This window comes from Camelus dromedarius, chromosome 11, assembly GCF_036321535.1.
Source record: "Camelus dromedarius isolate mCamDro1 chromosome 11, mCamDro1.pat, whole genome shotgun sequence".
In the NCBI taxonomy this organism is placed as follows: domain Eukaryota; kingdom Metazoa; phylum Chordata; class Mammalia; order Artiodactyla; family Camelidae; genus Camelus; species Camelus dromedarius.
In genome coordinates this window covers 14,255,220-14,275,269 of record NC_087446.1, presented here as the reverse complement: position 1 = coordinate 14,275,269, position 20,050 = coordinate 14,255,220, and the positions used below count along the sequence as shown (strand labels likewise).

Here is a 20,050-nt window from a genome sequence, read left to right as displayed (position 1 = left end):
TTAATTGCTTTACCATAGATTCCTTTCCTTCAGAAAACATGACAGTTTAAGAATTTTTACCGTAATCAGAGCAACAGACTGAAAGTTCATTGTTGGACTAGTAGTCTTTAAATCTCACAATATAAACACACATTTAAGTGTTAATTGACATAAACATTCTCTAGCATAGACCTGTGGTACATAATACCAATTGTAAAATTCATCCCAATGGTAAAAGAGCACTTACCATTACTAGGAAAATAGCAGTGGATTCTATCTACAATCCCTTTGAATCTAAGCCAAAGGAGTGGTTTAGATTTTCTAGTATCTGCTAGGAAAAGTGTGCTAGTATTTGAATGGCTAATATATTCATATCACACCCGAGGCCCAAAAAGAAAAAAAACAAAACACACACACACACACACACACACACACACACACACACACACTGCCTTGAAAGAACTCAGAAAATGAAGGTAGATATGCAGACAATAACATTATAATAAGATGACGACTTTATCCAAGTTATGTATAAAACAGGACTCAAGGAGAGAAGCACTTATGTCACTTTGGTATGTTAAGGGAAAGTGTCACAGAGAGAGGGAGCATCAGAGCTAGGACTTAAAAAGATGACAGGGAGTTGGCTAAATGACCAAGCTAAGGAAAGGGCAATATGTAAGGATTGGTCGTTAAGAGAGCGAAAATAGAAGTTCATGAGAATAGAGAATTTAGAGATAACAAGATCTGAAATACTAAATAATTAAACTGAAAATTCATCTGAGAAGTAGGCATATTTGCTTTCTTGACATTGAACCCAAAGATTTTTTTTTTCTTACCTTTTGGAGCACAAATTTTAAAAGCCTAGAAGTAAGTTAAAGGCTGATATGTCATATTAGATCCAACTCATTCTAAAAGGACATTAGGGACAGGGTGGGGAGCAGTGGGGGTAGGATAAATGAGTATTTTTTCCTGTAGACTCAAGGACAGGAACTATGTCTATCTGGTTCATCCTAGTTTGTTCAGCATCTCTTAGTGAATGTTAAAATAGTATTTCTTGAATTAAAGCACTACATAATATTTTAATAACCAGAAAAAAATCAGTAAAAGAAAATATCTTATTTCCTTGTTATTAAAATAATGCTTTGGTAAGCAAATCTACAAATAAATCTTCATGTGGGCCTCAAATAATCGTCAGGACAGACGGTTTTCATAGTCCTTCATATATCTGGTGTAGACTGCATAACCAGTATTACAAACAGTGCAAATAAACTATAATGTATGTTTAGATATAATTTGAGCCATAAAAATGAAAATGATAATTCTTCTTCCAGACTTTATATATCTTTATTTTGCTTACAGTTTCTTTCACTTCAGGGAGAGAGACTTCTACAGAAGCATTTTAGGAGATCAATTTAGGGGAAAGATTCCCACAGAAATGTTTCTGTACATATTTTGGAAATAATCAGCATTACAGTAATTTCCTTGGAGAAATTTTTAATATCAACATACTCAGGATGTTTTTGTGAAAAGAATATGCAGTTGTTTAATACAAATTATAAAATCATTAAGTTTAGAAAGTTTCCAACTGTCTAAATACCAAAAGAATCCCATATTCTGGCATAAAGATGAACCATTTTCTGTATTATACCAAAATTAAAATTTACCCGTATTCTAACACTGAGAAATGAGATAAAAAACCAACATTATAAAGTGTAACCTAGAAAAGATAACAATGACTTCATAGACCATCTTTACTATCTATATACACAACATTTTTTATTTTAATTTTTGAGACACACGACTTGCCCTGTTTTAATGATTCATATATTTAACACAAGGTTATAATGTGAAGGGCAGAGTAAAGGATTTGGAGGCCAAAGACCAGTGTCACCTAGAACTTTCGAGATTACTACATTTCCACCCCCTATGCCAGGTGCACATTGTAAACGTCTGAATGAATAAATAAATTACATTAACAAGGATTTCTTTATCTATACATTGGAGATAGTAGCACCTACCACACAGACTATTTGTAAAGAACAAGTAAGAGAGCTAATGGGTGCCACAATGTTTTGTTAGCTTTAAGACTCTGAGTTAAAATTATTTTTAAAAAGTTGTGTTAGTAGGGATTGTTATTTTGTAAAAATATCAAATGTCAAATAAACTCGAATACTTAGCTTTGATAAAGTATTTTATTTAGTTATGTTTTCCTTTTAACTAGATAACACTAACAACAAATTTGTTCAGTGTTCATTTTAAAGGGAAAAAATGCTTTACAATTCATTAAGAAAACACTGTTATGTAATTCAGGTCAACAACAATGTCCTACAAAGTCTCTTCTGGTAAATCATTATAAAAAGAAATCTGTTTTGTTTCAAAAGAAAAGTATTTTATAAAAAGGTCTAAAGTTTACATGTTCTCCTTAAATTCCAATTCAACAGTATTTACCAAAGTATGTCACACATCCTTCTTTCATAGCATTTATCATATTGTATTGTAAATAATGTTTGCTTCTCTCAAGAGACTTGGAGCAAAGTTAAGGGCAGAAAATTATGTCATATTCATTTTTATGTCAAGTTCCTAGCCTTTGGCTGGTTCTTTGTAGAGGTTAGTGTCTAGTAGACACAGAATGAATGACAGATGTAGAGCAGAGGATATATGTTGTGTCCCGCAGAGGACAAAGAGCTATTATTTTGATTAGTTTTATGATATATGGTCTAAGTGATAAGAAGTTTATCAACAAACTGAAAACAGGATTTTAACAGATTCCTTTTAGGTTTTTCTCTATGAATGAAAGTAGTTTTAAAAGTAGATGGATATATGTTAACAAAGCATTTGATGCAGGGCAACTTTGGAGCATATTATCCGAACTGTAACATGAAAATGACATGAAAAAAAAAACAGCAAAAAAATAGGTGGTGTCGAATAGTAATGAATGAAGTCTAAGTAACTTTGCCAAAAGCTTGTTGTATTTTATAATGTTTTACTTTTTTTATTTTAAAAATGTTACATTAAGATAGCAAGAAATTATCATAGAGGGACTCACCCTGCATTAGTATTTTGTTTTGTATCGGGGAGAGGCAGTGAACCATATAAGAGTTTATACTTAAAAAAATGTAGATTATGTTTAAATGATTATTTGCCCAACTTACTTTGGGGTAGAAATGTGTTCTCTGTTGATTATATATGAAACCACATAAAGATAGTTAAAACATGTAGTGACAGTTCCAAGGAGCTACATCCAATATTTAAGATAAAGATAAAAAGACTAACAAGGTTTATACAATACACAGAATTTTCATAAATATTTTAAGTGCCTGACGATAACTACAACAGACATTTCCTACCTTTGCCTTTGTGAATCTAGTTGCTTGGGAGGCATTCCTTATAAAAAGAAAGAGTGCTGGGGGGAGGGCATAGCGCAGCCGTAGAGTGCTTGCCTAGCATGCATCCAATGCCCTGGGTTCAAATAAATAAAAAATGTTATTACCCCCCCCCCCAAAAAAGAAAGGATGTTAATGTAAAAAGACTGTCACTAGGATCTAAGCAAATGTTACAAAAAATAAGTTTTTTTTTTAAATCATAAAGTAGCCATTACCTTGTAGGAAAGATATGCAGTAATATGTGGTTATGTTTATGTTACTTTCATATGGTGGTGTCAGAAGCTCAAATCAGGCCTGAATAACCTGACTGTACAATAATAAGTTTTTACACGATTTGACCAAAGCTGTTTAAAGGGAAGAGTTCTTATTACACATTTATCAGGTAAAATAAGGCAAACCCTTTAATTGAGTGGAAACTATAAGAATAGTTCTGATGTTCTATTCTGTATAATAATTAGCATCTGCATAGCTTTATCACAGACACATGTATTTTTATAGAGAGCTACATTTCATTTCCCCTGTGCAGTATGGCTGCTCTATTTGACTCTCACTAAAAAAGGAGATAGAAAGCAAGCTGATATGTAAGATAAATTGATTCCATTTTAGGTTATAAGTTGTGAAGGTATAATATGGTAAGTACTTTTCTATAATTCAATGCTGATGTGGGTTTATGGGGAAAAAAAAGAAAGCTTAAGAGTTTTGGTATTAATACACAGGGGGAGTATTCCTAACATGGAACTTTGTAGCCTGTTTGCCTATTAATGCATCAGTTTTGAAACTGGAGATGTAATATTTTTATTATGAGAAAAATGTAGGATACATTTATCTTTTTGTTTGATTAAAGTAAAAGCTGGATCCCAATCTCTGCATTATTTCATAGCATATTTTCTTAGAAGGTGAATATACATATCAGCTACCAGTTTTTACTAGTCTGAGGTACTTGAGGCCTTACCTAGTGTAGATGATTCAAGGGTACTTCACATTCAAAAATAGTATTTTCAAAATACTTTACAAGCTACTGCCAAAGCTAATTTTGTTTTCAAGGCCATGATTAGTTCACTTTTACTGATAAAAGGACAGTTTAAATAAAAGAACCTGCCCTGTACTTCAGGTTTTTTTCTATAATTTTTCCAAATCACAGTGCCAATAATGATTTAATTAATACAGTTTTAAAGTCATATTTCATGTTGGTTAACTCCTACTAAGCATCTTATTTAGAATGTAATATCCCAACTTTGGTACAGGAAAAATTTTTTTTCTAATGTAAATTAAACACATTACTTGTCATAGACTGTTCTTTAAAGTAGTTTAAAAAGACAAAAACACAAAACATCTCGCAAACATACAATTTCCTAGCAAAAAAATGTTAAGTACATAATTCTCACGTAAGGCACTTCCATTCTCATTCAAATAAGTTGCATAAAAAGTTTTCAATTGTTTTGTAATCAGATGTTCATAAATTATGCAGTAATGATGTTACTTCAAGTAAAACTTTATTAAATATCCAATTTTGGAATAAATTTCCTTAAATATCTTTACCTTTGAATAGAATGAAGGATGAGCATCAAATTCTATGCAGGGTAATCTTAAATGAAGGTACTCTTGGTCTGTTTTAGATTTAGAGAATTGGTAACATTTTTCCTTGTTCATCTCATTCAAGAATCTTGAAATCTTCCAAAGGAAGACTGCTTAAGGCGGTTGGTAAAATGTGTTCTGATGTGCTCTTAGGTGATAAGCTGTTTGCTTCTAGATTCTTTATCAAGCACGTGGCTTTGATCCAACGTCGAGTTGCTCGGCGTTCTTTTTGTAGGCAAGTTTTCATTTTCCTTCTTAAGCTTGCTATTTCCTTTTCCAGTTTGATTATCCTCTTTTTTGCCTCCATAGGATTCCTAAAGGCATAACTGTGTTCTAGTAGTACTTGCTGACTGCTAATGTTTGATTTTAAATTAGATGGTCCAGTTGGAGTACAACTCTTGTTCTTCTTCAGAAGATTCCTTGACTTGAGTTTCTGAGCCAAATAAAATTAGAAGGTTGAACATAAATTATGGAATATCACACATAAGTAAATCTTGTCCAGTTTTGGATAACAGTATTTAAACTGCTCTTTTAAAAACTGATTTTAAAAGTTTGATAGGCAACATCAGCAGCCCATCTCATAATCATGGATTCAAGTTTCTCAGCTGGTTGAATTAACTCCAGTCACCTATTTCTCTTTACTTTCTCTCTCCAGAGGGATACAAGCATTGGTTTGGAAATAAGACTATGGACTTCCAAGGTCTCTTCCAAATTACTGAGTAAGATTCTATAGACTTAAAAAAATCCTTTGCAATATTCCCCCTAAGGCCAATATAGCATGCATTGAGACATTTTGTTTATCTGTGATACTAATTTGATTCTCTCAATCTGATTAATATTTCAGACCTCTGGTCCTACTTAATAAAAACATATTCCCAAGCATCAGTTTGGGAATGGATTTATTTGTTGATTGTTCATAGTTAACATCTTACATTCCAGAATCTGGCTAGGAAATTTCTGCCCAAATCAGAAACCTGAGGACCTGTTTTTGGGAGGTTACTCTTTTTTTTTTTTTTTTTTTTTGGTTTTTTTTTTCTTGAAGAGGGAGGTAATTATGTTTGTTTGTTTGTTTGTTTGTTTGTTTATTTATTTATTTATTCTTAGAGGAGGTGCTGGGGATTGAACCCAGGACCTCATGCATGCTAAGCATGTGCTCTAGCGGTTGAGCTATATCCTCCCCCTTTCCTTTATTTCTTTCTTTCGATCAGTCAAGTCCTATTAATTCTACCTCCTAAATATCTCTATCATGAATCCTGTCTTCTCAATCATTCTTAATGCTACTTAATGCCCACATCAGGCCCATATCATTCATGTCTAGCTTGAATATATTAAAACCTTATTTACTGATCTTTGACTCATTTTGATCCTCACTAGTCCCTGTTCTGCCACCAGAATAATTTTCTAACAGATTTGATGTTTTTATACTGGCTGAACTGCTGTTTGCCTCCCCATTATCTAAAGAAAAAAAAAATCTTTACACGATATACTATACTATTTAGGGTCTCACCCATTATGCCATTCACCATCTTGATTTATATGCCAGCAACATTAAACCACTGATAGATTATCTTCCCAGATTAGCTCATAAATTTGTGTCTTTCATTCATTCAACAAACATTTATTTAAATGCAGGAATTCCTTTATGAATTCCTGGGGACACAACATTGAACAAATAAAATAAATATGGTTCCTGTCATCATGAAACCTACAAATGGCACTCCCGCTGCCTAGGGGAATTGGCAGGGACTCTTTTTTGATCTTTATATCCTCAGTATCGAACTTAGATTTTGACATAATGTAAAATTCAGTAAATATTTGTTGAATGAATAAATGATCAAAATGTCAAAAACAAGGTATACTTCAAACTCAATAGATGTTTGAGTGTGTACTACATGCCAAGCACTGGTTGAGGTACTGAGGATTCAGAAGTGAAGTTCTTGCCTTCCTGGAGCTTTTCTAGTACCTGTGATAATTAGTTCACTACAGTCTCCTGTCCTGTTCAGGTAATAGCTTGTGTACATTTACAAATTTAACTGTCACTAATAACTCAAGAAAAACAGTGGTTTTTCCTCTCTCAGAGAAAAGATGTCCTTTTCAAAGCTAAACTCCCTTTTTGTTCATTCTACTCCTTCTTAACCTTTTAGGGGCCCTGTCTTTCTCAGCTAGCTTTCCTCTCTGATCAGATCTTCCCTAACTAGACAAAACATTGTCTTAATACATTCATACTATACCTTAATTCTCTTCTTCCTTTTAAGTATTACTTGCTAACATTTATTTTCCACTCAGCCCTTAGCTCATTAGCTTTTGTTCTCATCATGCTTCTGTAGTTGTCCTCTGCAAGGTCAGGAACGCTCTTCTAAGTTCCAAGCTCAGGCCCAGCCTAAAAGCCTCAGCTCTATGAAGTTTCATGTTATGCCTCCCTCTGAATGTATGTTCTTTGGTGTAACTCTGGTATTCTTTGGGTGTGCTGCTCTGAGAGCACTTAGCACACATTATTTGTATGTTGTCTTAAAATCAGAGCAGAGCAATGCTGGAGGTTTCATTATTCACGATTTCTCAGTTTTACCAGTGGGTCAATTATGGATAATAGTTGGCAGTAGTGTAAAATTCCAATATAGTACACAATTTGGATTTGGGAAAGAATATTAGAGTCTGGAGAGCTGAGCTCCAATTCTAGCAGACATCTTTATTGCACAATTTTGCAACTTTCTTGAGGCATATAATTATACATGAATTTCAGTATATTCTGAATTGTTCTGTTTTATAAGCAAAAAAGGGTGAATTCTAAAAATGGTAAAATGGAGTAGAAGAAAAATATTACCTACCATAGACTTTATATGGGTACAAAAATCAAAAATGGTTGGAACAGCATCCATTTTAAGTCGTCGAGTTTGTCCTGTTAGGTCAAAACAGGAGGCTTCAAAGTGCTTTGAACAAAGAAAAGTATGTTTTCCTGGCACAAAATTTTTGCGCCTAACCAGGCGAACCCATTCTTTTCTTCTTTTAGGATCCAAAGGAAACCTTTAAAAAAAAAAAAAAAAAGAAAAGAAAAGAAAAGGCAACTGAAATTCCAACTATCATGCTTCTGGTTGCATCTAAATGGTTAAAAGAAATTTTGAAAGGTGACAATTTGGTGTCTTTCATTTACATAAAAGTTTTTTAACTTTCCAACATTTAGACACTGGAACAGGAATCAGTAATGCCAATTTTTATAAGTTGTAAACAAATTAATAAAAAAACTGACTTAAGTGGCTTAATTTTTCAGTTTTAATCCCAAACTAGTCTTCAACAAGGGCAGTAAAAATAATCAAGACTAAATTGATCTATATCAAACTTACATAGAATCATTGTAAGCAGGAGTAATTTTACAATGCTTTGATCTGCTGCTAATGTATGTGGTCAAGATAATATCTACAGATTAAATTTTATCAAGACAGATTCTGATATTCCTTCCTCTGTGTTCCTTCATTATGACACTTACCACACACACTGCTCTGTAATTTTCCATTTTAATAAATTCCCAGTGAAATCAAAGTAGATTAAAACTTTCTTGAGGATAGGGATCATTGTATCTTTTTATCTATCTTTAATATTTACACAGTGCCTTGCAAACAGTAGGGGCTTGACAAAAATTTGCTTAATTAATATAAATACAGAATATATAAATTAATAATTCACTATATTACTTCTATTAAGTTAAACTACATATATTAAAAAAAAGAAAAAGAACTCTTAAGCTACGCAGTACAGTAGAAAGTATAATTATTACAAAAAGTAAAATGCTGATGACAGGTCCAGCAGTAATGTTTTTCCTTTCATATTTATTTCAAATATAAAATGTAGTGATATGTACCCAGTGTACACCTATTAAGGAAAGAAAAATATAAGGGACTGTCTAAAAATTCTAGTGGTAACTGTTGGCTGGACTTGGGAATTAAAGTATCAACATTCACAGGTAGTAAGTTTGAGTTGAATTCTTTAGTTTGACTGCCTTTTCCTTTAAGCATTAAAGATGAACTCACTAGGGCTTAAAAAGAACCATTAAGTTTATGTTAGAAGATCACGTGGCTCAGAAACTCCCAGCTGAAGCTTCACTAGGTAACAGCTTTGGCTCTATCAGATACCCGAGGCTTGCTCAAATTATCAGCAGGGAGGGGCACTAAGAGATGAAAGCCCAGATTTACTGGCAAAAACCATGCTGTCTCCTGCTCCCATCCCTCACAATCCCAGGTACACCCCGATCTGAAGATACTAAAATTTGTACGTCGCTCTGCAGTTCACATGCTTTCATATTATGCACGTCTTTTCCTATTTCATTAGAAACCTCTGATGGAGAATTTCTCTACTCTCCCTAGCCCTCACCTTTTAATAATTATGTATTCTCACTTCAAAGCTCTCTGTTCTAATATTTAATGATTCGGAAATGTTTCCTGAGCCTAAGCTAAAAAATCAGGCTTTAGTTTATAAGCACATTTTTTTTCTTGCTGGGTGCCTTAATAAAGGCTCAACAAATAAGTACTATCATTGTATTAGAACCTATATGTATAAGACTTCAGATATGCGAAGACTGTCTTTTAGATGCTTTTCAACCCCCCCCCCATTTTTAAGCTCTTTTTTAAACTAAAAAAGTTTTAAATTATGAAACCAATGCCTCCAATTGAACCTTAACTTGGTCAAATTCTTCCTCCTTCTTTTAAGACTCAGTTTAGGAATCTCATCTTCCTAAGAAAGCTTTTCATGATCAGAAGACTTGATTAGATGTTACTATATCATATAGCACTAATACAACTGTATTCTAATTGTTTACTTTTCTATCTCCACCAGTAGATCATAGGTTTCTCCTGGTTAGGAGCTGTTTTTCACTGTTTTTCCTGTTAACTAAGCACTCAATGAACTTCTCTCTGAACAAAGTAATGGAGTTATTTTGGCATTACTAAATAATCTTTAGATTATCTGTGTTGAAATAAAATGATAATCAACAATTTTATATTTGATATTTGGGTAATGTTTTATACAGCATTAACCTTAATCATTTTTTGCCATGTATTGTTTGGCTTTTTCTCAGTATATTCAAAGGGTGGGAGAAGTAACCCATTTATTATTTAAGTAATAGTAAATTCTGTAAATATTAAAAAATTACTGTGGTGTTAACAGATGGATATATTCTTGTCTACACAATAGAACTAAGCTTTCAGAAACATTAGATGTTTTGGAAAATCACTCAGTATTTTAAAGAATGCAATTTTGCTTGGGTTTTTAATAAATAGATTAATGTCACTTACATTCAAAGCACTGAAGACATAGTGGTAAACAAACTTGACCTACCTTTATGATATCTACCTTGTATGAAGGGTATACTGTAATGGGAAAGGGAGAGAATCAAAGAGCTTGATGTAGTAGAAAAGACTGGCTGAGAACACTGTCTCTGGAATCAAACCAGGTATCAATCCTGGCTCCTTCACATAATAGCTGGCTGACTTTAAGCAAGTTGTTTAACCTTTTTAGGCCTCGGTTTTATCACCTATAAAGTGAATAATGGTACCTAGTGTGATTCCAGGGATTAAATGAGACAATGTGAATAAATGCTTAGCCCAATGCATAGTACATGGTAAATACTAAATAAATGCTGTTTTTTATTATTATAAAAGTAATGACAAGTATCATGAGTGTTATGAAAGGGTAAGTACAGGATTGCATGGCACCATTAAACAGGAAGAGCTAATCTAGTCAAGAGGCCCTAAGAGTACAAGTTAGGGAAATTCAGGTGGGAGTAGTGAAGAATGTTAACAGTATCTTGGGGACAGGGAAGAGTGTTATGACATGAACTGATGATGGAGGGCCTTCTAAGTTAAAAAGTAATTTTAAACTTTATCCAAAATGGCATTGGTAAGCCATTAAGAGGTCTAATTTAGAAAGCTGATTGTTAACAGAAAATATTTAAACTAGTTGTCAAACACAGCCATTATTAAAAATTAAATTATGTACATTTGCATTTAAATAAGTTAAAAACAAAGGTAATAAATACTAAAAATCTATCACTTACTAATTATTTTAGCATTATCTATATTCTTGAGGTATTGGTGCCTGTTACACCTGTATGGAATAAATGCTATAGAATAGGGTAGTACTGCACATTTCTTTCCAACTCCATCATCAGTGATGTCATGTTGGTAGCTTAAAGCCAGCCATGGTAGGAGTACTTATATCACGGAAATTGGGCAAACAGTACAAATCAGGGCTTTTCCCCTTCCCTGGAGATCCTGTTGTTAAACATTTAGCAACACACCATTGATTACAGAAGAGTAGTTAGAAGTGCATGAATGGAAGCAGTGAACCAGTTAAGAGGTTGTAATAATCCAATCAAGAGGGAATGCTGAGAAATCAAGGGAGGATGACCTCCCAGTTTCTGAGTGGATGGTGTGTCTGTTTACTGAGAAAGGAATACGGGAAGTAGGGTAGGTTTGAAAGAAGGGCAAGTTCATTACCAGTTTTAGTATGTTGAATGCGAGAACCTGAAGAGACCAGGGAAACACTAAGACACTTCACTCATTAGAGATTTGGACTGGAGGTATTGATTTGGGAGGCATCAACAAGTAACAGTTAACTGAGACCACAGGAACAGTTGCAATCATTTTGATAAGAGTGGGAAGAACTTGGTCGAGGGGTGGAGTGAGGGGATGGCAGAGGATACTGAAATTAGACTACACGAGGAAGATGAAAATCACAAAGCTAGTGTCAAAAGTTCAAAGTAGAGAGTATTTTAAAGAGTATATGATCATAGGCCATGAAAAAAGGATGCAGGAGTGATAATTCATCTCAGCAAGAGCAGTTTCAAAAGATTATTGGAAGACTTAGGTTGGAATGGGCTGAGTACGAGATAAGAAAAATGGAGGCAGTAAGTTTAGGCAACATAAGTTGTACATGGGGATAAAGAAATTGTGAACGAAAAATACTGCAAACCACACCAGTAAACAAAGAATGCTGAAGCCATCAAGTCATCAGCGGCTGCCGCCACCCCTCAGTAAAGACAAGCCTGCAGCCCGGCCTCTGCAGCCACTCAGTGGTGCACTCTGAGGGGACTCAGAATAAGAAAGGACAGGGTACTGGCCCTAGATAGCTAGATGCTTGTTAAAGGAATGAATTCAATGAGCCCAAATGTTTGCTCCCTCCCATACATAGAAAAGCACTCAATTCTTTAAGTTGAGATGCCTGGTTTTCTTTAGATAACAAGTAATCTTTTATTCCAACTATCTGGTCTTTGTTGTAACGCTCCTTTGTAACCTAGCTCCTCTGCTACCTCTTCAGAGCAGTCCCTCAGAGTGATCTGAGGAGCTGTCATCCCAGCTCGAATCCTCCCGCCAAATAAAGCAACTCTCAACTTTTAGGCTATGCATTTATTTCAGTCGACAAAGTCTACCAATGTCCTAGGAGAGGAGTGAATTAGATGTTGTTTGTATTTATGAAATAGGAATGTATTTTTATTATAAATTAGGACCAAAAGTTCTGGGGTTACATGTGAAAATGTTAATTTCATAGCAGGCAAATGGTAGAAAACAGAAAGGAGGTATGTCTGTTAATGTACCACCATGCATTTCTTAAACATTCAATATTATTGGTGTCTTGACTCCTCCCTCTCCTTCATCTTCTAAATCAAATTACCACATATGGTAGTTTCTCCTCAAACATTTCTCAAATCTGTCCACTTCTTTCCATCCCTACTGTTAGTACCACTCTAGTCGACGCCACTGGGTGGCCTCACCCTTGTTTTACTACAGGTTCCTAACTTTTTTCTCCACCAGCTCTCACCTGTTCTAATCCAATGCTGATTGTGCCAACAAAAGAAGTACACTGTATCTAATAGAAGTTAGCTTTGTAGCAGGATTTCCCTCTGAAATAGTAGACACATTAGCATTTTGTAACAAGCTCCTTTCTCATCAAATTCATCTCTTGATGCTTGACCAGCACTTTAAGGAACACTATAATTCTCGGCACTGCAGCCTGAGGGCTTTTAATATGCAAATCTAATCATGCCATTCTTTTTAAATCCTCCATGGCTTCTCAAGTACTCATTGGATAAAACAGAAAATCCTTGAAGTAGCATACAGGACCAAATCTCTGTCACCTTTTGGTCCCATTTGAAACTTCATATTCTTTGAGAAGTGTTGTTCTTTCACTTTCCAAGGGTAAGGTAGGTCTTCCTGAAGGTCTCGTCTGTGGCACTTAACTGTATTTATTTACATCAGTCTTTCTCGTTCCAACCCCAGGAGGGTAAGAATTTTCTGGATCCCTAGCACAATGTCAGCCAAATAAGAGCTTGGTATATATGTGAGAAATGAATGAATGAAGCACTGTATTTGCATGAAGTAGATGAAAAACAAACACGGACAAAGATTTTTTTTTTTTAAGTGGTAGCTTTTAATAAGGGGACATGTTTAGTCATAATAAGGTGGGGAGAAACGTCAGGGATGTAATTTTCCACATTCTAAGATCTTACTAAGTTGTGAGATACATAAAACCAGAATTGTTTCCACTTAACTTTTTGAATGCTTCTTTTCTTCAGGCATGTGGCAGGCACTTGCAGAGAAGGTAAACATTTACAGAGTAGTAGTATATCGCATGTAGTGTTCAAAGCGCTTTCAAGAGTTCTGATTTGACAGAACTAAAAAATTCTGATTGCTCTTCCAGCAAACGAAGGAAAAACGTAACCTAGGTTCTTTTTTTTTTTTTATACTACTCTGTTCTAGTAAGAATACAAAGATTATCTTTTCCACTTTCATTAACATCGCTTAATTCCACAGCTATCAATGATGACTCAAGTCCTCCGCAGTTACTGTACGTGACTATTAAAAATCTAAATGCTTCCCGTGTCAGTTCAGCTATTGAGAAACAACTAATTTTAACGGGAACACAGCAGGCTGTTTAAGTGACTGCTGACTTGAACAAGAAGATCTCGCTTCCTCTTAATGGCGTCATTTATGTTAAGACCCGGTCTAATACATAGGCGTTAAAGAGTAGAAAATTAAGGTATCCTCCTGTCACTTCTCTAAGCAATGATCACCGTACAGAACTTGGATCTCTTTTCCAAAGTGAGTAAACCTTCCTCAAAGGGAGAAGCAAATTGGACAGATTTGAGAAACATACACAAAGGGCAAAAATGATGCTTCCTTGCTACTCGCCGGCTAGCGAAGTTACTAGAATGAGCAGACTCCCGTTCTTTCCGCACAAGCGACACACCGTCCAGGCGCTCCCGTTTCCGTCACCCCCACTCCCCGCCCAGGTTACCTGTGGAAGCTGATGTTAATGTGCTTGTTGTAGGTAGTGGCACAGCCCGCCGCGGCGCAATTGGTCGGCATTTCCCGTTCCCCCTCATTCGGCGCTGTCTTAAGCCTGATCTGAGGCGCGGGCTGCTACCCTTCCTCCGGGCAGAGACTGGCCAAGCGAGGCGGGGACAGGGCCCACCGAACTGAGCCGTCGGAGCTGAGGGGGAAGAAGGGGTCTCTGTGCGTGTGTGTTGGGGAAGGCCGGGGGGTGGGGGTGGGGAAGAGTGTCAACCTTTCTCTTTATTAATATGGCGGACTCGAGCCAGCGGAGCTGACAGTTCTGGAGCTCCAGTCGCCTCCGTCTGCCCTCACCAACATGGCGGACGCAACCCGCTCCCTCCCCGGCGCCCAAAAGGGAGAGGGACTACTGCGTCTCTTTGGCAGCCATCCTCGGAGCAGTTAAAAAGAGGTGTGTCTCCCCCATTACTACAGAACTCTCTCACGGCGGAGATTAAGAACAGGCCCGCCTACCCCGCCACGCACCCAGAAATCCCAAACCAGAATTTGGGGTGGGTTTGAGCCAAGGACTGGAAGGACAAACCCGAGGCCACAGGCGGAAAGGACTACAACTCCCAGCGAGAATCGCGCTGTCCTAAAGATTATCGCGTGACCCGGGAGCCTTGTTTCCTGCGTGCCCCAGGAAGTGACGTCACGACCAGAGCCACTTCCAGAGTCCCTTTCTCGCGAGGCGGAAGAGCCCTGATCGCGGAGGAGCAAGGGGGCGCAAGGGAACTGGGTTGCGACGGTCCGGCGAGAAAGAGCTGGGGTGCGGGGAAGTTGGGGAGCAGACCCCGCTAGGTGTCCGAGTAGGGTAAGGCCGCACCGACCGGGTCCGTTAGGAAAGAAGGAAACCGAGGAGGAAAGCAACTGTCGGGCGGATCCCCGGACCGAGAGCTAAGGTTGTGTGGCAGGCGCTGCTCCCGGGATGGCGACCGCAGATACTCCGGCCCCGGCCTCCAGTGGCCTCTCGCCCAAGGAAGAAGGGGAACTCGAAGATGGGGAGATCAGCGACGACGATAATAACAGCCAGATACGGAGCCGGAGCAGCAGCAGCAGCAGCAGCGGCGGCGGGCTGTTACCGTACCCGCGGCGAAGGCCTCCTCACCCGGCCCGGGGCGGTGGATCCGGCGGAGGCGGTGGCTCCTCCTCGTCGTCGTCCTCTTCTCAGCAGCAGCTGAGGAATTTCTCACGCTCGCGGCACGCGTCGGAGCGAGGCCACCTCAGGGGACATAGCAGCTACCGACCCAAAGAGCCGTTCCGGTCTCACCCGCCCTCCGTGCGGATGCCTTCGAGCTCACTGTCCGAAAGCAGCCCCCGGCCGTCCTTCTGGGAACGGAGCCACATCGCATTGGACCGTTTCCGTTTTCGAGGCAGGCCTTACCGGGGTGGGAGTCGCTGGAGTCGGGGGCGAGGAGGGGGCGAGCGAGGAGGCAAGCCCGGGGGCAGACCTCCTCTGGGAGGAGGAGCGGGATCCGGATTCAGCAGCAGTCAGAACTGGCGAGAGCCCTCTCCACCTCGGAAGAGTTGTATCCTTAACGTGGCGGTCTGCCCTGGGTGTGTCACTTACTGAAGTTCCCTTTAGCTTCATTACTAGGTCTATGGGATGAGTAACTTCTCTGAACCATCAGAACCGCTTATTTGTCACTGTCAGTACACTTAACGTCAGTGGTTTTTTGGTAATCCCCATGTGTCAAACTGTAGCGTTGTTTCTTAAAAATACTTTATTGGGTATATTGCTTTTTTAACATTAACGTGTCTTGGATGGGGGCCAAACTAGTGGAATCTAAGACTGTAAAATCAGACTTGTAATAGTACGTCAGAAGCCCAGGTTTCATTAGCCTTGGGTTTTGCTAGTACAGGAAGTTTGTTTTTATGTGAAGTTCACTTAGATTGTTAGAGGGAGAAAAAAATACTAGCCGTAAAAAGTTTGGGGAACACTGTTACTTACATCATATCAGACTGTCACATTGAAAATTGTGAAGTTTCATTTTGCATAATCCTACCGTTTTTATTGATAGTTCGGTTTTTACCTTTCTTGATTTATTCTTGCACATTGCTGCTTTTTAAAGTAGGGGAAAAAACCCAACTTTATTAATTCAGAAGTTTGAAATTCATATATCTTTTGGGAAAACTTTACCTCCTTAAATTCTTTATTTCTTACGTTCATATTTTGGACATTTTATAATTCCTAGTGCTGACAAATGTGGGCTAGAGAGAGAACGAAACTTAATAGCATTTTTATTTTAATATTACAGAAGCCATGGGGTTTATGGGAGGGTGGAGATTATGGAGAGGTTGAGAAGGAAAATATCTAAATATTTGATTTTTGTCCCCTCTTATCTCATTCTTAGTTATCGTTAACATTCCTGAGTTTACTTATCTGAGGGTTTGCTAAGGTTTGCACATTTTACGATGTGTTTGTAAAACTATGTCTTGACTTACTCCATGGTAACGCATAAAATAGTTGGTTTACTAAGCACTTTTATTACTGGCTGTAATTTCCATGGTGTAATGATTTTTTTTTAATATAGTGATTATATATGACGCTTACATATAGTGACATTTGGGAGACACTCAACATTATTTTGACAGAGTACTTAGGATCGAATAGTCTTTCCCAGATGTTATAATAAAAGGGGGACAAGAAATGTAGATTTAGGTAAGTAGTAGCAGCTATGGTGCTCATAGTCTAGAAAAAGTGGTACTACCAAAAGTTGGGTTAAGAGCATTCCAGCATTGTTTCAGAAAAAAAAAAAAAATTACACAAGTATTTAACTTTTAAAAAGAGAATGTTCTTTCTGTAAAGTTAGAAAACCTCTAACATATTTTTTTTAACCAAGGATTTGTTGTCAAATCTGAGTCTAAAAACAGAAAGGCTTATTTAAGTACATATATGTGTATTTTTTAAAAATCCAGCGATGAAACTTGTAATTTGTGTTGGAGAAACAAATGTAAATAATTACAGTTCGGTGTAAAAAGTTCAAGTTGAAGTATTTACAAAGTACTGTGGGAGTTTAAAATTTTTTCTTAGTTTATTTTATGTTAGAGAAGGGAGTGATGATTGGGTTTGCCTGGCTCCTGCCTTTTGCCTTCTCTCTGTCCATTCATTCAGTACCACTTTGGCCTCTACCACATACCTTTATTAATTGTTAAGCTTATATGTTTTTATTAATAAACAGGCATATGATGTTGTGAAACAAGTACAGGAACATATCCAGCCTGACTTTGGTAGTAACTTATCACAAATGAGCTGTCCTGCTGTTTTTCTTTTTACAGATGTTGCTCTGAAGGATAATTGGTTTGGTTCTCTGCTCACTGTTTTCCTCATGAAGTATCATTAATCCATCCCAGAGGTGGTATTCTTTACACGAATTTGTGAAGGAAAAAGTAGCTCCCAGCCACTTTTGTATAATGTGAGCAAACAAAATTTGTAATATAAAATTTTACTAATTTAGATTCGATACCAAGATAGTACTAGGTTTTATTCATATTACCACTGTGTGATTGTAATAATGACATTTTAATTTTACAGATATTGCAGTAAGAAGAAATAAGAGCTATTCTGTGACTCATTTCCATAATCTAGAAGTGAAGTTGCATGAGTACAGGTGGTTTTTTTTTTTAAACTTTTTTCTCTGTAATAATTAAGGTTTATTAGATGCAGCTTTAAAGAAACAGAATACCAGATTCTGTTGCAGTACTTATTTTCATTCTCATTCATTAAAAAATTTCCTTAGTGATAGACAGTTTGTCAGTCAGTGTTACTGTTTGTCTCCTTTGGATGACTACTGGTTTGAACTTTCAGATCTGATCAGAGCTAACATAATTAGGCCAGGGTCCCTTATCAGTAGAAAGTCATTCCACTTTCACCTGTAGTTGTAAAGATTGAACAGCAGTTCTTTTTGTAAATCAGGTTTCAGTTAGAAATTGCCTCTTGACAAATTTAAAATTACATCTTTTAAGTTTTGGTTTCGTCTTAGCTCTTCTGTGTAGATAGAAGTAGGAGATTTTGTTTAGCCTTGAAAATTAGTTGGCTATAACTTAATTGCTTCTTTTCGTTTTTGTCCTTTAGTTATTTTGTTATTTGTTAGTGTACTGAATCTTTTCTCTTTGCAGATGTTTCCAAAGTCTCTAGTCATATTTTTTTAAGTTACTGTGGTTGTGTGTTTAGATGGCTCCATTGAAAAAGTGAGATGTAAATGCAGATAATTACAGAATTTGTGTACAGAGTGTGATATTGGTGTGGAGGAGAACATAATTCTCTGGCTTCACGTAGTAGGTGACAATTGAATTGGGGTCAGTTTGAGGAACAGAAAAACCTATACACAAAGCTATGTATAAATTGTAATAAACATGGAAGAGGTGAGATTGGAAAGGAGTCATGATGGCATATGCCATTATAAGGATTCTGAACTCTATTCTTAGTGAGAATTAAACTAGGGAAGAGATCTGATCAGATTTGTGTTCTGGAAAGATTAGTTTAGCAACTGGATGGGAGATGGCTTGTGGGAGATAGAACCGCAGATCTCTATCACCAGGCAAAACTATGGGAATGCATTAGAACACTCAAAATGAAAAGATACAGGGTAAGTGAAGCTCGCTGGCGACTACCACTGTTGGAGGAGTTGAGAGAGAAAGGAATTGTGAAGATATAAAGGAAAAAAAAAAAAAGAGGGAGACAAGGGGCACAGTGGAGTTATGGAAGCCAAGAAGGAAGTGGTTTACAGTGTCTAATGCTGCAGAGAAGTCAGGTAAAATAAGGTTTGAAAACGTGACAGATAATGAAAAAAAAAAAAAGAAAAAGAAAAAACATGACAGATAAACTTAGCCAGCAGAAGCCAGATTCCATTTGAAGAGTAAGGCAGATAATGAGAAACTAGTATTCTCTCAAGAAACTTAGCTCTAAGGAGGAGAGATCAGAAAACCAAAGATTTACTAGAACAGCTTTGCTGCAGAACTGTTAAAGATTTTCAGTTGTAATGCTTATTTAGTTTCTAAATTATTTGTGGTGATTCACATTCTTAAATTGGCCATTAGAGAAGTTTAAAAATCTTTGCAGATTGCTTGTTGGGTAAGTTAGAAGAAACTTTATATCCTAGCCGATTCAAATGATCTGTAAATGACATTGTATTAAAACCACGTAAAGTACTTGTCTTTTCTTTTGTTAATTTCTAGGTTAGAGAAGTGAAGTGTAACACTTCTCCTACATATGAAATTTTTTGAGTAAATTGTAGTTTGGAACTTTGTAGCCATTTCCAACCAAGAAGTTGTATTTTATGTATCACTATGTTAGAGAAGAAAAAAGGCCCAAAATAATTGGTTTAGATATCCTTATCTTCAGGGGAAAATTAGTTTAGAGGATACAGTTTGGATACAACTTAAAGGTTTTATTTATTTTTTATTATATAACTGCCTTCATTGTCTTAGTTGTATATATGTTGGATATTAGTATACTTTATGAGCTCTAAGATTATGTGTTAAATTTTTAATACATTTCCTATTCATAATTTAGTCTCAACTACTAATTGTCAATGTTTATTTTTATATCAATTTTTTTAAATTTGAGACAAGAGAAGAAACTAACTAAAAAGAAGAAACGTTTTCTCCTGATTATGTGAAGTGTAAATTATCCACATCTGTAACAAACCATTCAGTTTCTCCCCTCTTCCTTCAGAGAGGAATCTTTAACATCCAGCTCATTATGGGCTTTCCTGATAACTACAGAAGGAAAGATGCTGTGATCTAAGTAGGTGGAGTGCCTGTGGATACTGCTGGTAGTAACTGACACTAGTG

At 36.7% G+C, this 20,050-nt stretch overlaps 2 protein-coding genes across 2 annotated transcripts in view; one reads left to right on the top strand and one right to left on the bottom strand.

Moving 5' to 3' along the window:
- Positions 1-2,152: 2,152 nt before the first annotated feature.
- Positions 2,153-14,852, bottom strand: THAP2 (THAP domain containing 2). The gene is made up of 3 exons (XM_010988221.3): positions 14,220-14,852; positions 7,763-7,958; positions 2,153-5,370 (listed from the first exon to the last, which is right to left on the bottom strand). The coding sequence occupies exons 1-3, from the start codon at positions 14,288-14,290 to the stop codon at positions 5,014-5,016; spliced, it is 624 nt and encodes a 207-aa protein (XP_010986523.1). The 5' UTR covers positions 14,291-14,852; the 3' UTR covers positions 2,153-5,013.
- A 118-nt stretch (positions 14,853-14,970) lies between these two features.
- ZFC3H1 (zinc finger C3H1-type containing) overlaps positions 14,971-20,050 on the top strand; it is a 46,767-nt gene continuing 41,687 nt past the window's right edge. The window contains exon 1 of the mRNA XM_010988222.3: positions 14,971-15,783. Coding sequence (XP_010986524.3) covers positions 15,183-15,783 — 601 coding nt within the window. The 5' untranslated portion in view covers positions 14,971-15,182. The remainder of the gene's footprint in view (positions 15,784-20,050) is intronic.